This window comes from Lactuca serriola, chromosome 1 (assembly GCF_051521515.1).
Source record: "Lactuca serriola cultivar US96UC23 chromosome 1, Lser_US96UC23_V15, whole genome shotgun sequence".
In the NCBI taxonomy this organism is placed as follows: domain Eukaryota; kingdom Viridiplantae; phylum Streptophyta; class Magnoliopsida; order Asterales; family Asteraceae; genus Lactuca; species Lactuca serriola.
In genome coordinates, this window is record NC_136408.1 from 3827784 (window position 1) to 3850607 (window position 22824).

The 22824-nt window shown below is 32.5% G+C and overlaps 1 protein-coding gene across 1 annotated transcript; it reads left to right on the forward strand.

Moving 5' to 3' along the window:
- The first annotated feature begins 20975 nt into the window (after positions 1-20975).
- On the forward strand, positions 20976-21452 carry LOC145050896 (protein SALT UP-REGULATED GENE C-like). The gene has a single exon (XM_078999087.1). The coding sequence runs from the start codon at positions 20976-20978 to the stop codon at positions 21450-21452; it is 477 nt and encodes a 158-aa protein (XP_078855213.1).
- The last annotated feature ends 1372 nt before the right edge of the window (positions 21453-22824 follow it).

The following is a 22824-nucleotide window of genomic DNA, read 5'->3' on the forward strand; positions in this document are numbered from 1 at the left end:
ATCATTAATCGAATTATTTTCTGTTCATGTTCATGTTCATGTCCATGCTATGCCCATAATAAGCCTAGATAAAAAAAGTCAAACTTTGCTCAATCACTCTAAGTTTTGAGAAACAAAAAACTTTTTATTTTTGTGTGAATATATAATAAATAATCAACAAAACCTGCATAGCTGCCCAATCGGGATATGCATGAACACTGGTCTGCTTATGCTCCTTGTTATGGTGGCAATACTCCTATGGGTCGCTTTTATTCTCCATGGGACAATTTTGCCCCTTCTCCTGTTCCAATTAGGGGAATACTAAGAGTATGATGTTAGAGATGGAGTACAACTCTGATCTGGAGCTATTAGAGATACAGAGGTGCAAACAGAGTTTGATGACGAAGATGAACGCAAAGTTATTCTTATTATTCATGGTATGATTTTCACAACTTTTTTTTATTCATTTAAGGATTTGTGTCTACTTTTTTCATGTTGTTGAAAATTTATGTATTTATTTCAGATCAAGTGGTGGTGGTTATAGGTGAAACTGGTTCTGGAAAAACAACACAGTTGACTCAAGTACTTGACTAATTACTTTCCAATCTCAAATTTTATAATACTCATGATGTTACATACATCTTATTTTAAAATTATATATGTATATATATATATATATATATATATATATATATATATATATACATATATAAAGTATTTACATGAAGATGGGTATACAACAAATGGCATAGTAAACAAAAAATAAAATTAAAAACACTACATATTAATTTGCTAATAATTTGTAGCTACTATTATAGAAATGCTATCAAAGACTTATCAATTGGGATTACCATTGAGAGCTCAAACATATAGTGTCTCTATCTACGGGCTACTGCTTCTAGTAGTGATCTAACAGGAGTTTGACCATATGAGTGATCTAACAGGTAAAGGATTATGATGTTGCTCTGGATCTAGAGCTAGACTCAGTGGAGGTAACACAAGAAGGGAGAGGAAATGGTGATGTGATTATTGAGGAAGACATGGTTGCTAGTGCTCAAAACCTGGATATTGTTCGTGTCCCTGTCCCTGAAAACAAAATGAAAATGAGGTATTTATCAGGATGTGATTATTTCTCTTGCTTAATCATTGTACTTGATATATATATATATATATATATATATATATATATATATATATATATATATGTTTACCATGTGCTTGAAATGCCACATGGTAAACTAAGAACACTAATCAGCTTCTGTTGTACTTGATATATATGTTTGTAGAATCAATCAAATACAAGTATATCTAAGAATATCAATTTTTTTATATTTTATATACGAAGTTTCCATCAACTGTCTCCTAACATGAATTTTACCTAGTAGTTTTGCATTATCAATGGTTTGTTGGATCCACACCTCTTTCAAACTTCGCCCCAATTCCAAATGCTACAGCTGAGGTAATTACTAATTTGGGGTTCTTTTCTGAATTATTGCTTTTAATGACATCTCACTCTATGCAATTGTTTTATTCTTTTTGTTTAGGTGTACTGGCCAGATATCCCCCTATATTTGCTCTATCTTCACCAGTCTCCCCAGGTAAATAACAAAAAAAATCCTAAACCCTAAACAGTCTTTCCTAATTGTGTCATTTAGATATCAATTTTAACCTTTTTGCATAGGAACCAAATGCCCAAAGGTTTTGAAGCTTGATGTGTGTGGAGAACTAGTGGTTGGAAACATAATTACATGCCACCTAGAGGTTACATGGTGTGGTGGGACCCGAGCAAAAGCATTTCTAGGTAAGCCATATTCATACAATTGCTATGTAATTTGACTTGTCAACACTAGGCTTAATTAATACTTGTTGCTTTTTTCAGTTTGTTAAGGAGAAGATGGTATAATAGTTCAGTGGTGATTTCGGTACTAAAAATGAGGAGTATTTATTGACTCTAGATGACTTTGATTCATGTCTAGTTTATAAGATTACTAAAAATAGGAGAAAATTTTGCTTCTGGATCTTGTGGTGATCTATAAGTCCATTATATTATTATTATTATTATTATTATTATTATTATTATTATTATTATTATACATGCCCATTATTATTATTGTTTAATTTAACTTTGAATATTCTTTGTCTTTTTTTATTCTTGGCAAGGCATCATGGTGTAGATGTTGGTCAGGAAGTTGCTCTCAAAATTCTTAGATCTGAGCACTTGAATGAAGCATTGGAGCATGAATAAAGCATTGACCCTTGACAAAGCAGATATGGACAATGATCTTGAAATGGTATTTACTATTTACTATTTACGTTATTATGTCCACCAGAACATATAATCTCTTGCCCTTGGCTTTTCCCTTGGCAGTTAACTTTTTCATATCCTTTAAAAGTATTTAAGGAGGTGCAGGAAGAACATCATACAAACATTCACAAGGAGCTATTGTATCTATTCAGACTAGGCTTAAAGCAATGGCTGCACGAGATGAGTTCAGAAGAAGAAGAAGAAGGAGCAAGGCTGAAACTATAGTTGTGAATTCTAGCAGAAGATATCGTGTACGTGTTCTTGTGTTGCTGTTGTCGATTCGGGAACATCCTTTCTTACATACTGGTCCAACTGTATGTATCTCATGTGAAGCTTTTGTTAGAATTATTAATCTCAAGGATTTCAAGTTTTTCATATTTCTTGTATCTAATTAGTTTGTAAATTTTTGTTACAACTTCTATTGATTTGTTTTATCTTTCCATGAAACGATTATTTGTATGACATTAAATTTTATGCAATGGATTGTATTTTTTGTATATGATATTTTATTTTCTATTATGAGACATTAAATACAAATTTAATTTGAAAATAAGTAAATCTATAAATAATATTTTTTTTAAACATTTAAAATTATGATACGCAAAAATGTGTGTCATCTTCATTTATGACATGACCTTTATTGACGGGGGCTTTCTTGATACGCATTGCGTGTCATTAACACGCGCGTCGTAAGGTTACGACACGCGAATGCGTGTCATCTTCCTTTATGACAGGGCCTTCCTTGATACGCATTGCGTGTCGTAAACACGCGTCGTAATTGTGCGTCGTAAATGCGCGTCGTCTCTCTTTATGACAGGGCCTTCCTTGATGCGCATTTGCGCGTCGTCTGAGCTTTTTACGATGCACAATGAACGTCGTAAAAGACTGTTTTTCTAGTAGTGCGGGCAGAGCAAGCCCACAAATTTTTAGGATTTTCAATGTATTTAAAGGTAAGGATTCATGTTTTAGGGCATTTTATTAGCCTTCATTACTCCTAGAACCCCTTAGGAGCAACCCTAGCCTCCCTCTTCAAGATTTGACCTCCCCCCTCTCCTTTCTCCTCTTTTGGATGCTTCTGGTGGTATTTTAATGAAACTTGAAGATCAAGAAGGTTCTTTTGGTTTTAAGGAATGTTGTTTAGAAATTTGGATCCATCTAAGTCACTCCATTTTCTGGACTAATATGAGTATAAAGTTCATATCTTGCTCTTTAGTTCTTTATATCTCTTAATTTGTGGTTTTTGACACTTTTGGTCCATTTTATAGGTTATATTGGAGTTGAGTGGACTCCAACATCTTTTGATCAATTTGAAATGCTTTTTGGACCTCATGGACTAGGAAAGTTATGATCTTTTTCCTTCCCTTTTAGCCATGCAAGTTATCTTGGTCCTTTAGGCAAATTTGGTGTATTAAAGTTTAGATCTTGAAATTTTGAGACATTATTATGGATAAATTTAGAAACTTTATCCATCTAAACGTCATGTTAATTCAGATATGAAGGTTGGAGACTTGGAGAAAGATGTATTCTTGGTCCATTTGAGACTTAAAGACTAGATATTGGTTGTTTGGATCATCCTAACAGATAAAGTTGGAAACTTTATCCATTGTGAAGCTATTAGGAACCAGATTTGATGTTATGAGCTTTAGTCTTTAAGGATTAAGTTCCTAATGAAGAAAAATCTCTCTCATCGAAACCACGATGTGTCCAAGGAAGGTACTTGATGTACTGGCGCGCTGCAATGCATCTGTTTTGTTTAGACATGACCACAATGTGGAAAAATAATTTCTACGACATGGGAATCTTCTGAGTTGACTTTGACCATTGAATGCTTGTCTAGTTTGACTTTTGGTCAACCTTGGGTAGATTTGAGTATTTTGACTAAGGACTAGTCTCGGTTTGGATTTAGGAAGATTGGGTTGGCTGTTATGTTGCTGAGGTAGATGTGGAGCTTATGTTGAGTAGCTCAGGTGAGTCTTCTCACTATACTATGTAGGATGGTAATTGTCTTTATGATACTTGCATGAAAGACCATGGGGGTAGCCCATGGAAATTGTATGAAATATCCTGGGGGTAGCTAATGACACTTGGATGTAAGAAAATTGGGGTAGCCCATGACATTTTAGGGAAAAACCATGGGGATAGCTGTAACGCCCACATTTTCTCGCTAGGTGTTAATAAGATGATATATTTCTAATGGTCAACAGTTGTAACCTTTATATGAATTAAATAAAGAAAATTATTGAGTATTATGTGTTCTATGTGTATTTATATGTAGTAGACGTGCTTAAAGCGATATAATAAAATAAGAAATAAAATATGTCTCTTAAATAGAACAAAAATTAGGCCGAATAATCTTGATGAGAGTCATAGTAATCATATAACCGAGAGTGTGCACATAGAGAACGCCTAAATCTTACTTCGTATGAGGGAGTTATGATTTTTCGAAGTTTCAGTGCAGCAGTGCCGACACGTAAATTAAATTTTAGATCGGTTTTTTTAGCCAAAACAATCTAAATGAGAATCGAAGATCTCGTTAATAGGAATCCGTCAATATAAAGACAGTTGAGAACGGACATCGGACAAGAGAATTATGAATTTTTAACGGACTTTAACAGTCTAAACCTGTGTGACAACCGTCAATTTTGGTTAAACAAAGTCAACAAAAGTCAACCACGTTAACTCAGCTCGTATTAGAATTTTCGGAGAAATGTGATATTCCATAATGTTTCTAATGTACTAATGACAAGTTACAATACAAAGTACCTCTCTGGTTGCCAATTATCGAATATAAATCCTAATTAGGGTTAGTGACTTAAAAATTCGATAATTCAATTTTATATTATTTAGGTATAAATAATATTCATATCACAATGTAGTTGAGTTCATAAACCTTATACTACATGACAAATTCATAACAAAGGTTTCATATACAGATTTTTGGTGAATTCGTCACCAAATGCGAAAGATTCTATGCCCGGCTTAAACACTCAAACATTAACGAAAAGAATTAGGAATTATCCTAACTTTCGTGTAATGTGTTATTATTTTTTATGATAATGATTTTTATAATAATTTGAATTTAAATGATTCAAATTAAGTAAATGTACATCATTTTTACCATACTTTTTATAAAAATCACCAACTTTTATAAAAATTACCCATTCTTTTATAAAAATAAAAGAAACAGTTTTTGTCTTATATGGTGATGACACATTTTATAAAGAAATAATATTTTAATAAAGTCAAACCCTACACCCTCCCGCCATACCCCTACCCATCCTCCCTCCCCCTCCTTTAACTTCGGCCGACCCCCCCCCCCCCCCCCCCCCCCGAATTCACTTCATCTTCTTCAATTTCCTTCGTCTTCTTCTCAAGAACAAGATCACTCTCTCAAGGTTAATTCCCATAAATTGGTTATCGATCTTTTGGTAAGTTTTTCCTTACTAATCTAGTGATTATATATATATATATATATATATATATATATATATATATATATATATATATATATATATATATATATATAGACACACACACACTAGTTTATTTACAATTACACACATTAATATGTGTTAATATCCATAGGGTAATTCAACCTTCAAGTGTTCTTAGCTTGAAACCTTTCATCTTCACCTCTTTATCCACCAAGAAACACACTTAAGGTGAGTTCATACCCCTCATTTTCATTTTTAGTAAAAGGAGCTATGGGAACTTTATCACTCACTATCTCTTCAACATCTTCTTCTGGGTCTTCGGATTCTTCAGAAATCCTTGAACTATTATTTTTGACAACTGGGATTGCTTCATCTATGACTAGAATCTCAATGGTTGGGATTTTTGCACGAATTAAGGGATTGCTTTCCCCCACAACCGGATAGGTGGAAGTCATGTGCGAAGAGTATTCAGATACTAAAGGATCAGAGTCTTCGGTATGTTGTAATTGGGTAGAAGGAGAGATTAAGACTTTAGTATTCAGATACTAAAGGACCAGAGTATATGATGTTGAGAGGTCCAGATTCAATTGGAATGTCATTCTCCATGATAAACTTTGTTTCATTGAGAGGACTGGTCTCCCGTACATAGAATTCATCGAATTTCATGTCAAAGGTTTCTTCTATGATTCTTGTTCTTTGGATTAGAACTATGTATGCTACCTTGTTTGTAGAATGTCCCCAAAATATTCCTTTTTCTGATTTGGGTGTAAATTTGCTCATAAGCTCTTTTTTGTTGACTACAAAACACATGCAACCAAAAATGTGAAAGAAACGAACATTTGGTTTACGATTGTTTAAACCTTCATATGGAGTCTTGTTGATCCGTTTGTTAATGATGCTCTGGTTTTGTACAAAGCATGTTGTTGAGACTGCTTCTGCTCAAAAGTAGAGAGGCAGATGTTCAAAGTTGAGCATTGAACTGACAAATTTTACTAGAGTTATATTTCTTCTTTCTACCATGCCATTCTGCTACGGTATGTAAGGATTTAATAAGTTGTTAATGCCTTTTGACACTTGGAAGTCATTAAGCAACCAATTTGTTAATTCAAATTCCATTATCACTTTGGATTCTTCGAATGGGAAGCTTGATTTGTAATTCAATTTCCTTGAAGAAGTTGATCAAGGTATGTGGTGTTTCTGATTCCAGTATTAAGAAAAAAACCCGTGTGAAACGAGTGAAATCATCTACTATGACTAGAATGTACTTCTTATGATGTATGCTTGCCACCGTTGAGGGAGTGCGTAGGTCAATATGAAGCAATTCCAAAGGTTCAGTGATGGAAGAATCAACTATTAAAGGATTACTTCCCTAGGTTTGATTTCCACATTCACAAGTAGAGCAAAAAGTGTTATTGTCAAAGTTGAGAAGATGCAATCCTCGCATCATCTCTCCGATAACCAAATTGTTGATGTATCAAAAATTGAGGTGAGCAAGCTTCATGTACCATAGCCAGCTGACCTCGGAGATGACTTTTGAAAAAAACACAATTGTGGTTTACCGATGACTAGAGATACAATGTCTTTGATTTGACTAGACACCTTTATCTATCTTTCGTCATCATGCAGTTGTATTCATCATCAAATTCAGCGTGATGACCAGTTTTACAGAGTTGCCCAACACTGATGAGATTGTGTTTTAACCCTTCAATATAGGCAACTCTATGAATTGAGAAGTTTTCATTTGTTAGGAAGCGATATCCTTGAATGGTTCCATTTGCATCATTTCCAAAAGTTACGTGACCACCATTTGTGTCTGCCTTAAAGTCACAAAGGTATTATGACCTTCCTGTCATGTGCAAGGAGCAAGAGCTATCTACCAACCATTCTGTTTCGTGATCCTCCTCGCACATTGCCTGTAGTATTAGGTAGTTAATTTGGGCAACCAAATTTTTCAGGGGCCCGCAACAACATAATAAGATTGAAAGTATGCAGTGTGTGGTTTAGTTGTGAATTTTGACGATATGTTATTCTTTGTTTCCTTCTTAATCCATATCATTTTTAAAATGAAGTTCTTCTTTTTGGGTTTCATGATAGGCTTCTTAATGGGTGGATAAGCACTAAAGGTTAATTTCTTTTCATTTATCCAGATTTTTTCCTGAGTTTTAACTTAGGAACATAAACCATTTGTTTAGCCATATTCAGTTTCATTTCGGCCTGTTCTTTGTCCTTTTGATTGGTAACATAAGTGTTGTCAACCATTAATGCCTTAAGCTTTTGGTCAGGATTTTTGTTCAGGATAATTTTGGGATTTTGAGTCCTTTTGGGACTTGTGATTTTTTGTTCCTTTTTTAACATGTGTGTGTGTGTATATATATATATATATATATATATATATATATATATATATATATATAATTGGATTTGGTTTTGTTAGAAGGCTTTTACGTAGAGTTATTTTGGAAAGATTTGTTCAGTTTAGGTCTTTGGCTTTTAAAGAGTCTGGACTTGGTTATGGGTCTAGGAGAGGAATCATCGGAGCTGTAGAGTTCTTGACATTTTGAGCATTGTCCGATCTCGAATTTGTCTGTTCTTACTCCTTGAGGAAGAGTTTGTATTTTAGTTATAAATTTAAACGAAGTCTGCGGTGAGACTTTTGTTGAGTGAGATACCACAATGTATGCAGTACTTACCTTTCCTGGGATATTTGGCTTTGGGGACTCTTTTGGTTCATCCATAATTATTTCTTCGTCCAAGGCAGATCCTGAGCCAGGATATATCGATCTAATGACTGGTATGTATTTCATATTTTCATAGAGTGTTGAGGTTTCTGGGATAATTTCTTCAACAACACATGTTTTTTTGGACACTAAGTTTTTCAAAATGACATTGAATGTCTTTGAGATAGGTCTTGTCGTTTATTGGGAAGTGAAAGTTTTTATCAGGTGGGACATAGGGATGTTCGACATCAAACCAAGGTGGAGATTTCTCTCCGGTATTATAACCATTTGACCAACCCCAATTATAAGTGTTGTCTACAGACCCATTATGGACTAAGTTTTCAATTGCTTCACTTTCATTAAAGACCTTTTCTATTAATTTGTTTAAGCGTACAATTTCATTTTGGGCTAGATCCCTTTGATTAAAAGAAACGTCTAACTGAGTTTCACTAAGCAATCTAGCATCCTTTTCTAGTTTCAAATATGCTTATAACATGATGACCTTAAGCTTTTTGTCTTCTATTATTCTTCTCAAGTGGTACAACTCTCCGGTCTCTATGTTCTTTTCATCTAAGGCTTTGTTGTAATATGAAAGGACATCAACACACATTTGAGTAAGTTGTACTAGATATGGTTCACAATCATGCATGTTGTAATTATTAGACCGAATCATCAGTGTTACCTGTTTAATAATGTTGATGGTTCTTCCCTTTTCCATGAAGCAGTAGTTTTTCTTCATCTCTTCAGTCTTCTCCTTTGCAACCAGACATAGTTTGCCTCTTTTCCTTTTGTTGTCATTGTCTTCATCATCATCTCCCGAGGACCAAACTTTGTGATCTATTTTTACTTGTGCCATAAAGGCTTTCTCAATCTTTTCCTTGTCTTCAGCCTCTTGAGTCATTCTAAGGTAGAATGCTTTGTCTTTGACGACGTTGACTTTGCAGTCTCTAGCAAAATGATTTTCTTTGTGGCATATGAGAACTCCTTTCTTTTTCTCTTTTGTATCTTATGCGGTATCTGAAGATTTTTCTTCTCTGGATGCTTCAGAGGAGTTTGAGATCATTAGTGGTGTGTTTTGAGACTGAGGCTGATGGAATGGATTTATGATATATGTGGAAGGCTGAGGATACTGTTGAGGGGAATTGTTTTGCGGACAATAGTTGAGGTTAAACGAAGGTCTTGTAAAGTGTTGGTTTTTACAATAGTTGAGAGGAGGGAGTCTGTTGAACTGTTGGCTAACAAGGGCTAATGCATGTTGAAAGGCTTTTTCATCATTGTGTTGCATTTCTGGTTCATATGACCGCAGTGTGTCATCATTTGAGGTTTGGTATGATGTTTCACCGGTATGATGATACTGATGAGTTGGGTTGGTAGGTTGCGATGAGTGAGCAATTAAGGTGAGTGGTCCACCTAGATCCATGAAGTCCTTCATCACCGTAGACTCCTGAGCTTGCTTTTCACCGTATAGTTTATACAACGAGAGAGTTTTGATTTTGTTGTCACCTTGAACTATCATCTTCTCCATTGTCCATTGTTTTCCTAAGCCATTAAGAAACTGCATGTTTGTTTCATGATCACTACGAGTGATTCCTGCATTCGAGAGTTTGGTGACGATGAGGTTGAATCTTTTGAAGGAGTCATCGAGATTTTCACCATGAAGAGTTTTAAAGTTGTTGAACTCGTTTAGGGCAGTTGTCAGCTTTTTGTCTTGAGATTTCTCTATATCTTCATAAAGATTTATAATAACATCCCAAATTTCTTTTGCTGATCCATAGTTGATAATAAGATCGAACTGTCGGGTCGAACTCTACAAGAGATTTCATAGAAATCAATTTCATCTTTCTCCATCTTGCTGATGTCATCGTTGGTAGGTCTGGTTATGGCTACTTGACCACCTCCAAGTCTGACTTGAGCATCATCGACGACTATGGGAGTAAGGACAGGTACATGTGGTCATTTTTCATTGGATCTCCATACTTCTTTATCTAGCTTTTTAAATATATTTCCCTACGTTGAGACCAATGATGATATTCAGTTGCAACGAGTATTGGAGCTCTATTAGAACCTCTAACACTGTGAGATATATTTAAAGAGCAAGCTTGTTCCATGTTTCCTTTAAAAATAATAAGCTAAGTGGTATAGAAGGATTTTAAATCAGAGTACTTCTTTTGAAAACAAGTTTTGTTTCTAAAGAAAAATTAAAAAGCAACCACTATGGCTCTGATACCAATTGTTGAGTAAAATGAGTTTAATCTTTTAATGATATTGAGAAAAATGTGGAATTAATGGATCTTTTAATGAAGTTCAACAATAATTGGAACGAGGAATAATAAGGAAGAGATAGTGCAACAAGTAAACTTAAAATATAAACAAGTAAATAACACTTAGTTGAATCGTAACAAGGCTTGTATTCAAGACTAGGTTAGTAAGTGATGAACAACTAGAGATAAAAGATAATCTTGATAAAAGAGACTTCTAAATTAATATAACGATTACACAAGAAATATATTGGAAGTGGAGATCTTAATAGATTGATCAACATGATCATCTATTTATTACACAAAACAGTACAAGTTAAAATATAAAATAAGAGTAGCTTGGGCGGCCCTACTGCCCATGCCCATGACTGTTTTGTGTAGTCTACCAAGATATGTCAGTATTAAGTTGATCATTGTTTAATCAGTGAAAGGACAGAACACCCATCTTTATACTTAGGTAGACTTTTCCTCTTCGGTATAGCTCAACAATGTACAAGGCTCTTCGGAAAGCCTTAACTTCTCTCCAGTTCCTTTGAATCACCAGGTCTGCGGTATTCTTCACACACTTCAGCTGCCGAGGGAACTTTATGTCTTAACAGGTTTAATGAGAAACCCTAATATATGGGGTTTGCACCCTATTTAAAGGAATGTGATGGCTAGGGTTGCTCACCCTCAACCTCCTTCACACTATCTCAGCCTTCAAGCAAACCCTTATCTCTATTTTTGCTCTCTAAGCTTTTTGTGTTGATGTTCGGGGATTAGAAGAAGAAGAAGGTGACTTCTAGACTTGTATTCAACAAGCAACTTGTATCATCATCTTGTTGTACATCTTATGGACTCTTGTAAGTCCCCAAGTTCCAAGGTTTTAGGTTTATTGTGCATAGCTCTAGGTTTCTTTATATTATTCTTCATGTTAGGACATATTGAAGTGTTGGGATTTCATAAAGTTTCCAACTTTATGAATGCCCAAAGCCCCTTTATGGTTAGGAGTGTTGGATATTGAGTTTTATAGAGTTTTGAACTCTTGCATAAGATCTTGGCCCTTTTTCTCTATTTTGACCTAATAAGAGTCCAAGACATGCATTGGACATGCATGTCTGGAAAGTATGGATTTTTATGTGATTATAAGGTGCTAGAAACGTTCTGGAATGGGGATCTTGTAAGCCTTAAAGGAAAAGTACTTAATTGGTTAAGTCAAGTCATGTTTTTGCCCTATTTAAACCTAGAAGTGAGATCTTTATCTCTTGGAGGGCCTAAAGGGATTAAGTTGGAAACTTTATCTACTTAGACCTTAGAAAGGACCAGATCTGAGTTTTGGAGCCCTTGAAGCTGGAAAGAAAAGTGACTTAATGGTTTAAGCTGCCCAGACCAGTCCCCAAGACGTAGCTCAGGTGCTATAGTTGAATTTGACTTTAAATTTTGACCGTTGACTTTGACCAAGTTTAACCTATGAGAATTTTGGTATTTGGAGTAGTAGTTTGAGACTAGGTCCATGTTTGTGTACAGGTGACCTGTAGAGTCAGTAATTGGAGTTATGATCTATTCAACTATATTTTCGGCTTGTGAGGTGAGTTCTCCTCGTTGTGCTTGTGGGTAGAAGACACCCATGCCGGCCTAGTAGATTCTGTAGTGAACTGTTAATATTTGCATGTTTATGTGGTTACTGTTATGTTTATTTTGTTTTACATGTTGACATGGTGTAGTTGGGTTTAGACTGTACTCCTTTGTGCTACCATTCAACAAACCTGAGCAATCTAACAGAAAGGTTGTTGGCCAGTGGCAATCCAACCATGAGGTTTTCGGTCGGAAGGGGGCAATCCAACCGTGAGGTAATGGGTCGGGGAAATCCAACCGAAAGGTTGTGGGCTGGGGGTAATCCAACTGTGAGGTTTTGGACCCAATATTTATTATTTGTATATGTTCCGTTGTGTGGTATCTTAGGCAGCTCGCTAAGCTTTAGCATATGATTTAAGTTTATTATTTTAGGTACTTTAGATGATCATGGAAAAGCAAAGGCGTGGTCATACACATCCTCTGGTGTTATGTTTTGGGGATTTGATTACACTATGATTCTAGGATATTTGTATTTCATACTTGATTTTGACTTAGGTGTTGTCTGAAAACAATGATTTCCCTTAATTAAAAATGAAAAAATTTATCGTGATTTTTGGGATGTTACAAAGAGTGTTGATGTGCTTCTTCGGTTCTTTAGTTCATGTAAGTTCCTCATTATGCCATATATCACATTGTATATCCTTTGCATGGTAGGATAGAAGTACTATTCGAGTACAAGTATGCTAGTTAACTAGGAGAAATCCTTGTTATGAATGTGAAGTTAGAATACTTGGTGTCTTGATATGCTAGATTGGTAGAGTCTTGCATGTTAGTTAGGGTAACTGAGGAAGGCCGGTTATCAGGATTATGTATGATTAATCAGCGAATAAATTAATTGAGAAATGATTAATGGCAAGGTAACTAGGGTAGGATAGTCGCCAAGGATATTAATATGCTAGTAGATGTTATGTGTTTATGTTACATGGTTATGTTGTAATGATAGCATTGGTTCTATGTTGTTTAAGTTGGATAGACTAAGAACTTTTGGTCTAATGGCTAATTATGATGTTCTTCTTTGACTATTCGTTCTCATGTGGGTCATCTATTCGACTGTCTATCTGATCCCCGACTACGTATGGCTTTATGTAATGTATGAAAAACCATGATTCGTCCCCTGGCAATTGCATGAAAGACAATGGGAGGACCATGAAATCTGTAAGAAAGACCATTGGAGGACCATGGAAAACGTAAGTAAGATTACGGGAGGACCACAACATTCACACGTCATGTGTTGATATGTATCTTGTACGTATGTTGATAGGTCAACACTAAAGCCGAGGATTTTATGTGTATGGACTGTATGTATGGTGGAATATGTGGTATATTGGGAAACTCACTAAGCTTTATGCTTACAGTTAAGGATTAAATGTTTTGTAGGTTGTTCGTGGGAAGAGCCCGACAAGACTTTACACACACATTAAAGATATTTTTTCCGCAGGTTTTCACTTAACTTTGATAGTGTACGACGTTCAATCAATCAAATTTTATTCAAAGATTTTTTAAACATAGGTTTGATTGTTAGTCTATTTTAAAATGAAAAAAAAAAATCTATTTGTAATTTTTGGGACGTTACAGGTATCATCCAAAACATCCCCACCACTCTGCACTACATTAACTACAATGTGTCCACTCAAGTCCTCTAGGAGGCTAAGAAGACAGATGCTGAAATTCTAGACACCATCTCCAACATGCAAGATACCATGGAGAAGGCAATCACTGCCTACAAGAACATTATCGAACACCTCCTTAACAACTAGGTGTTTTGTATGTTTTTAGTTAGTGTTTGATGTGTTTAGATAGTTTTTTTTTTGTTATGGTTGTATGATTTTTTTTTGGTGGTTGTATGATGAAAAAAAGTAATGAAAGCTTTTTATGGTTTTGGCAATCTTTTTTTGCATGAAAAACAATTACATTTTATATTTTTACAAAATCTGATAACAAACAATAATGGCCAATCAATTTTGATTTTGTTTATCTCTTTCTTTGAAAGAGGAATGAGAATGGGAATGGGGTGTTGCAAGGGTAAGCTTTTATATATGGTTTTTGATCTTGTTTATGCAAGAAATAATTGTTACCATTTAAGTGGGGTAGTTTTGGTAGGATGAAATCTAAGAATGAATGGATGATTCATTCTATTGGAATGTTAAAAAGTTGTTTGTTTAGATTGATGGAATGGAATGGACCAAATGTTGTTACCTCAAGTACTGTCAACAAGAAAATGCAAAAATTCTGATTTTTTTAGTGTTAATTGTTCAGTGGCAGCGACATTCAAGCTGCCGGTGGCGACGATATAGTGGTGGGTGGCGATCAGCATGTAGAGGAGGAGGAGGTGGTAGAGGGTACGTCAGAGGGCGGGCGGGCGGAAGGGAAGGGTATTATTTTCTAGTTTTCTAAATAAGAAAAAAAATCCTCAAAAATAGTCCCTGAGTTATGAAAAGACTATTATGCCCTCAACCCTAATTAAAACTAACAGAGTTAGGGTTAAGGACCATTAATTAAAAGTTTTGATACCATAAGGACGTTTTTAATGATATATATATATATATATATATATATATATATATATATAATAATAATAATAATAATAATAAAGTTAACGTCTGAGTTAGGGTTAAAAACCATTCATTAAAAGTTTTGGAACCATAAAGACTATTTTGGAAGTTTTTCATTTTAAAATAAAGTTTGGTATTAAACAAGTTTTAAAAAGATTTCTAATTTTGAGAAATAAAATTTTCAAATCTTGTTTTTTTATATAAACTCATAATCATTTAAACAAAACATGAGTACCCTTAACAATAATATTTTTAAAAATTTTCTTTTACAAACTCACTAAAATAATATTATCGTGAAGCCTATTTTTTATAATTTTTTGATTTTGGATAAAAAATTCATTATAATTAATAAAAACTAAAATTTCTTAAAATTAAAATCTTAACATTACAAAAACTTGTATTTTCAGAATTTTTTTTACAAAGTCACTACTTTATTACGTAGAAGTATTTTCCAAATTTTTATAATTTTTGAAAAAATGTTTTATTGAGTTGTTTATAAAAATTAAAAATTAAAAAAAAATCAAAATTTCATTATTATGCTTATTTTGTAAAGCACTAAATTTTAATACCTTTGATTTTTTAAGATTTTTTGTTTCACAAAGTAGCCAAAAAAGCTAATCGGATGAATTTAAATTTAATAGCTACACAACCAGAATATGTCAGTGAGAGAATTCCTTACCAAAAAGTCTTTGGTTGAGCCCTAAGGACCTAAGGAGTGACATTTCTCAAATAAGAGATCATGGGTTCGAATCTCACTAGAAGACATAAATGATATTTAATATTAGATTAAGACTTGTTTAGCGAGAATTCCTTTCGTGTAGTATGTGGCAGCGAGTAGAAACGTGTGAATCTCATTTCACACTTTTTGCTTTGACGAAAATAACCCTCCGATTTTTAACATGTATATATATACTATAATAAATGAAGGTTTTTTGCCACATGTCCTCTTCTCATTCATTTGGACACATGGCATTTTCTAGAATTTTTAAAATTTTTATTTTCCACTTGTCATTTTATTGTATTTTTTATTTTATTAAATTAAAATTCCACATTTAATGTCTAAGGTAATATATATGTAAAGTATTTATTAGAAAAAGTTTATATATGTAATGTATTCAATACATTAAAGTCTCACTAATTTTAATAATTCAATTTTTTTTCATTTTTCTTATAAATTCAAACTTTTCAAATTATTAAAATTTTATATATTTTTTTAATTAAACCCATGTAATACATGGGTCTTACACCTAGTGTATATATATATATATATATATATATATATATATATATATATATATATATATACTAGTTTATAACCCGTGGGAACCACGGTTATAAAATTAATCAAACTTTTATAGTAAAAACTCAAAATTATTAATAAGTTATTTTAAATAAATTATTAATTTAAGAGATATTTTTTATTAGTTATGTGAAATTATAATCATTGATTCAAATAAATATATAAAATTAATTTTTAATATATATTAGATATTTTTTATTTGCGAATTAATGAAAACAATAATTTAAAATTTAAAATTTAAAATAGAATCATATTAATGAGGAGGTTTAATAAATTTAAAATGGAAAACTAATAGATTGAAAAGTGGCAACACATTAATTAAAATGTCTAATATGGTGACACATGGCAAAAGAGCTACTATTTTATTAGTATATATATATATATATATATATATATATATATATATATATATATATATATATATATATATATATATATATATAGGTTCAGGTTAATTTGAGACCATTCTAATTTTGTGAGACCGTGAGACCAAATCTAAAAATAATTTTAAAATGCAAAATAAATGGAAAAATCAAAAAAAAAATTAAATATTATTTTCAGAACTTGAATTAACTAAAAAAAATTCCGTTTTTTTTTTAAATACGTGAAATATTCTAATAAAATATTACACTAACATATTCTAAAAAATAATTTTAAAATGCCGAATAAATGGAAAAATCTAAAAATTCTTTTTTTAAATATTATTTTCGGAACTTGAATTAACTAAAAAAAAATAAAAATAAATTCCATTTTTTTTGAAAAATACGTGAAATATTCTAATAAAATATTACACTGTACATATTTCTAAAAAATAATTTTAAAATGCAAAATAAATGGAAAAATTCAAAAATTCTTTTTTTAAATATTATTTTCGGAACTTGAATTAACTAAAAAAAAATTTAAAAAAAATGCGTCTCACGGTTTTACAAAATTAGACCGTCTCACATGAACTTAACCCTATATATATATATATATATATATATATATATATATATATATATATATATATATATATATATATATATATATATATATATATATAAAAGCTCATTTTTCATCATACAGTCCCTCCTATCTTAGCCGTCTTCTCCATTTGTTCACCGTTCACCTGTCGATATTTTGGACCTCGATCCCTTGTCTATGATTGAATCTCTTTTGTTTGAATTTATAAAAACATGTGCCTCCCTCTATTATCCTTAATGCGTTGACATTTGATTCCATCACAATGTTATAATTGCCAAAGAAGTTTGTGTTTAAAAATTGGCTTTCTATTTTCATAATTTCTTTTGTTTTACAATCTGTAGGTTAATGTTGAAATAATGAATGTCGATGATGATACACATGTTTTCTTTGATATCTGGATTTACTCATTAAAAAATTCTCACCTTTTGACTACTTTTTAGTTTCTCATAAACTTTAACCATTAACTTCAGTAGGATTACCATACTATTTACCTTGATTTGGGAAGTAGTTTTGTTCTGTTTTTAGAAATAAAAAATGGGAAAAGTTATATTGGGCTTAAAATTAATACAGGGTAAAGATAATTTTTGTTTTTAAAATTTGTTAAATAGTTTTGTTTACTTTTTGGATTTAATACGTAGTTTTGTTAATTATTGTTCAATTATTCAATTTATCTTGAAAAACCTTTGGCATTACTTCTTTTCGTTGTTTTCTCTTTAAAAGTTGAGATGAAATGTATTCTATTAGAATAATTTGATGTAAATATTTTTAAAATTTTAAATTACTTCAGATACACATATCTTTGTATTATAAAATTTTGTTGGTCTGGGAGGGTTAATGCGAAAATATAAATAATTTGCAAAAACGCAAAAAAAAAATTATAAGATTGTGTCACCTTAACTTTATATTTTTGAAAATAATTAATCAAAACTTTGAACTATATGATGATAATCAATGATATATGAGAAATTGTTTCATATTAGCAAAGCATGATTTTTGACATTTTATTATGAAAACAAGAATTTAAAACCGGTTACACTACAAGAAATGCAGTCATTACCGGCGACACTAATAGCGGCGACATCACCTTTAGCGGCGAGTTTTCGAAAAGTCGCCGCTAATGGTGTTGTCGCCGCTATTGGTGTCGCCAGTAATGCCTATCTACCCGAATCCGCGTTTTCACGTTCTGGTGAACATCTACCGTTTGATCATTTTTCTAATCTAATGGCTGAGAAACTCGTGGAACGCACAAAACCAATACCGGCGACAATATGTCGCCGCTAAAGATCTAAATTGTCGCCGCTGAAGGTCGAAAAAAATGCGCCTTTTTTTTCCCTCTTTGTATGTCGCCGCTAAAGGTTGGATGTCGCCGGTATTGATTCTTTTGTATCCGCTATTGGGTGTCGCCGCTAAAAGTCGACGCAGATTACTCCCCCTTGCTTCCTCTTTCTGCTTCCATCTTCTCTCATTTTGTTCCAACATTTTCTCCGAAAATTCTCCTTTCCTCCAACAATTCTCCATCATTTAACAACATATAGTAGAAAAGATACCGCCGGGCATCAAAAACTTCCCCTCTCCGGCCACCAGCACTATTGCTACCGTCGATTTCCTTCTCCCGGGTTCGTGTTTCCCTCCTCATCTCTTCCTTTCTTTCTACTTTAATGTCGATTTACATAAGAGTTTGTGATTAATTGCATTTTTGTTTTCAAAAACCTTTTTTCCTCTATGGTCACCATCACTACCGTCGGTAGTTGTTGTCACCTGCATCAACTACCACCACCATTGTTGCAGCACCAAAGATTCCAGTTGAAAGTGGGAAAAGTTTTGGGAACCACAGGTGCATTTTTTTTAATTTCTTTTATATGTGTGCATTTGTGTGTGTATTTTATATATGTGTGTGAAATATGTTATATGTGTATGTATTTCATATATATGTGTGAAAATTGTGTGTATTTCATATATGTGTGTGTAAAAAAAATACTTATATGTGTATAATGTATGTATGTATGTATGTGTTTGTATGCAATTTGGATTGTGTTCATAGTTGTTTTATGTGTATAAAAAGTATGTATATTTGTGTATAATGTATGTATGTGTGTATTTATGTGCAATTTGGAGTGTGTTGATGGTTGTTTTATGTGTATAAGAATTATATATTTGTGTATAATGTATGTATGTGTGTATTTATGTGCAATTTGGAGTGTGTTTATGGTTGTTTTATGTGTATAAAAAGTATATATTTGTGTATAATGTATGTATCTGTGTATTTGAATGCAATTTGGAGTGTATTGTATACAATGTGTAAAGTACAATGTCATAATGGAAAAAAGAAACAAAAAAAGTAGGACGCTATTATTGAAAATGTTATTTAAAGTAAATTACTATAATAGTTCCTATGTAATGTGTATTTGTAGATAAATTGGTAATTATTAGTTTGTTGGTTTAACTTAAAAGGTTAATGTTAGTTAGGTGGTTTATTAATTTGATAATTTTAAGTTTGGTTTAAGTTAATAGGTGGCGGGAACAACGATCCAGAGTCTACTGTGGAACTTATAGGAGGGAACAACGGTGGCGGGGATGATGACACGTCGTATAAAATTTATCTTTTATTAGAGATTGTTGTATGATATAGATTTATAAGAATTTTGTTATTTATTTTGGTCTATGTATGGTATTATAAAACTTGGATATTATGTAATCGTTTTTCTGAATTTAACGTATCGGTTTTTATGCATTTAACGTTATTATGTATCGGTTTTTGGACAGCCGAAAATGGCTGCTTTTAAAAAAAATAAAAAAAAGGCAATAGCGGCGACATTGGGCATTAGCGGCGACATCATCATTAGCGGCAACAGTGAGCATTAGCGACGACTTTTTGATCAATACCGACAAGACAGTAGCAGCGACTTAATAGCGGCGACGTGTCGCCGGTAAAGCTATTAGCGGCGACTTTGGTGAGCAATAGCGGCGACTTTTGTCGCCGCTAATACCCTTTTTTCTTGTAGTGTTAAAAACGTGAAAAAAATAGTTGTTAAACCGTCTTTAAATCTATATTATCATAACAGAATCCAATGTAAACTTATTATCTTTAATTTATTGCTAATAAATTTAATTTTTATAATACTTGTGTTTTATTTTTATAAGATAAAATTTATTTTCGCGTTTTCGCATGAACATATATATATATATATATATATATATATATATATATATATATATATATATATATATATATATATATATATATATATATATATACACGAATAATTTTCTTTTATAAAATATCTTAAATAACAAACAACACATAAATAAATAAATAAATACATGTAAAATGTAATTCTAAAGGGAAAAAAAATCCAAAAACTAAAATATTAAATAAAATGTCAATTATAAATCAACTGTGCAAGAAAAATTAAAATCGCAATCCTTTAGGGGCGAAAATTGTAACTAACATATTTTTGAGGAGCTTAGTTTATAAATTATATAAATAATAAACTAATAATAATAATAATAATAATAATAATAATAATAATAATAATTTAATTATCTTGGTGTCACTTAACTTTCTGAACTAACCTTCTTTAAAGTGATATTAGGAAACCCACAAGAAAGTCCCTTGAACGCTCCAAGAAACCTAACCAGCTACCTCTATAAATACACCACAAAGCACCTAACTCATTATAACCATACAAAAACACTTACACAAAAACACCTAAACATCCACCAAAACCCATCCAAGAAAATACACGCAAACACCTAAAACGCTCACACAAAACCTGATAAAAACCCATCCACAAGAACAAGAAGACACACAAACACCAGAAATCCCAAGTAAAAACACACACACACACACACAATGGAAGCGCGAAGAAGATCATCGTTGGCAGGAAGCTGCAATAAACACCCGAAACACAGGCAATCACCTGGAATTTGTTCCTTATGTTTAAGAGAAAGATTATCGAAGATATCAGCCCCTTCATCAGGCGCCGTCATAAACGTTTCTTCATCATCTTCTTCATCTTCTATCTCGTCGGTATCTTCTGCTTATTCTTCACATGCCTCTTCTTACACTGCATCTCCCATGCAAAGCTATCGAAATCGACGACAGATCGGTAATTTGGAAGGAAACGGGTATCTTCATTTCTTGAGGAACAACACTAATGGTTTCTTAAAGAAGAGTAGATCAGTGGCTTTTGTTAGTGATCAAACCAATGTTATGCAAGATCATGAGAAGAAAGTTGGGTTTTGGTCAAAATTGATGGGAACAAAAAGGAGTTCTTCGAGAATGATGCATTCAAGAACCCTGAGAGAAACGTTTCATTCTAGAGATTGAATTTATTTATTTGTAAATCATAACTTTATTTTATATATTTGTGAGAAAAAAAGAAATCTGTTTTTGTTTATATATAAGAATGTCAAACCAAGATCTTACAATTTACGTTTTGTATAATCTTGATTAAAAAGGTGTTTGGGATTATTTATTTAACTCCAAAAATGTTTTTAGGCAAAAAGTATTTATTAAGAAAAATAGTTTTTTAAAAAATATTTGGATTAGTAATCTTTTAAAAGGTTGTTTACATACCAAGTGAATAAGTTTTTTTAAAAGTGTTTTATGCAAAAAAAAAAATATGTTTTGTTGTCACAAAAACCAATAAATTAGAAAAGCTCGTAACCAAACCTTCTTAACGAAATTGTTGTTCAGAACAATGAAAAAAAAGTCAAGATTATCTCAATTAATATTCATTTTGGTTATTGTAGGTGATATATCCATAAACGTTTCATAATGAAATTTATATTTAATACTTAATTGTTATCCCGATATTATGTAAAAATGTAACTTAAAATGAGTTACTAATTGCCTAAAATAACAAAAAAACAAATTCCAAATGTCTTTCTTGAGATCAACAAATACGTTATCAATAAACAAATAAACCATCTCAGGAATTTGGGCTTTAAATGGTTGTATTATTGTTACAATGTGGGATTTAACGACTGTTAATCTCCATCTGTGTTGCTCATTTGGTGAAGCTTTCAGGTTGCAGGGTAATCTTATCTTCTTCAATCAGAAAGTTGCAAGGTGAATCTTCTTGAATGAACTTGGGACCCAACTTATGCTTGAAAAATCATGATGTTCATTTTTGGAGTATGCTTTGTTTGGTTGTACTATGTGCATTTAAAGTGGTCGTCTTCTTCATATTTTCCTGAAGGAGCTTTCTCATCACATAAGCTTCAGCAATGGTAGACGTGGCAATCGAAATTTTTAGGCAATGAAACAAGAAGAAAGTAGGATTTGCCAAATCGGAGGAGCAGCAATCGGCGCCGAAGATCGGTTGTCTGGAGCGGAGATCAGAGGAGGCTCGTCGGTGTCCGATCGAAGAAGGGTGGCAGTTGTTGAAGCCTTGTGATTTGGGATCTGTGAACTAAAACGAGGTCTGTGAACGAGAGTTGAAGGGGTTTAAGGTTATATTGGTAATTTTAGCTTTAATAAGCTAAATGCTCTCAAAAGTATTTGCAACTTATTCAAATTTGCGTTTTGAGCCTTTTCAAGAAGCCAAATTTAAAAGTATTTTTTTTATATCTAAACATTTTTTTTTTAAATTTATTGGCTTTTTCAAAAAACTAATAAGTGAAGAAGATATTTAAAAACAAACTGAAACACCCTCTAACATATCATTAGGTGATCTTATTTCTATCAAAATGATTGT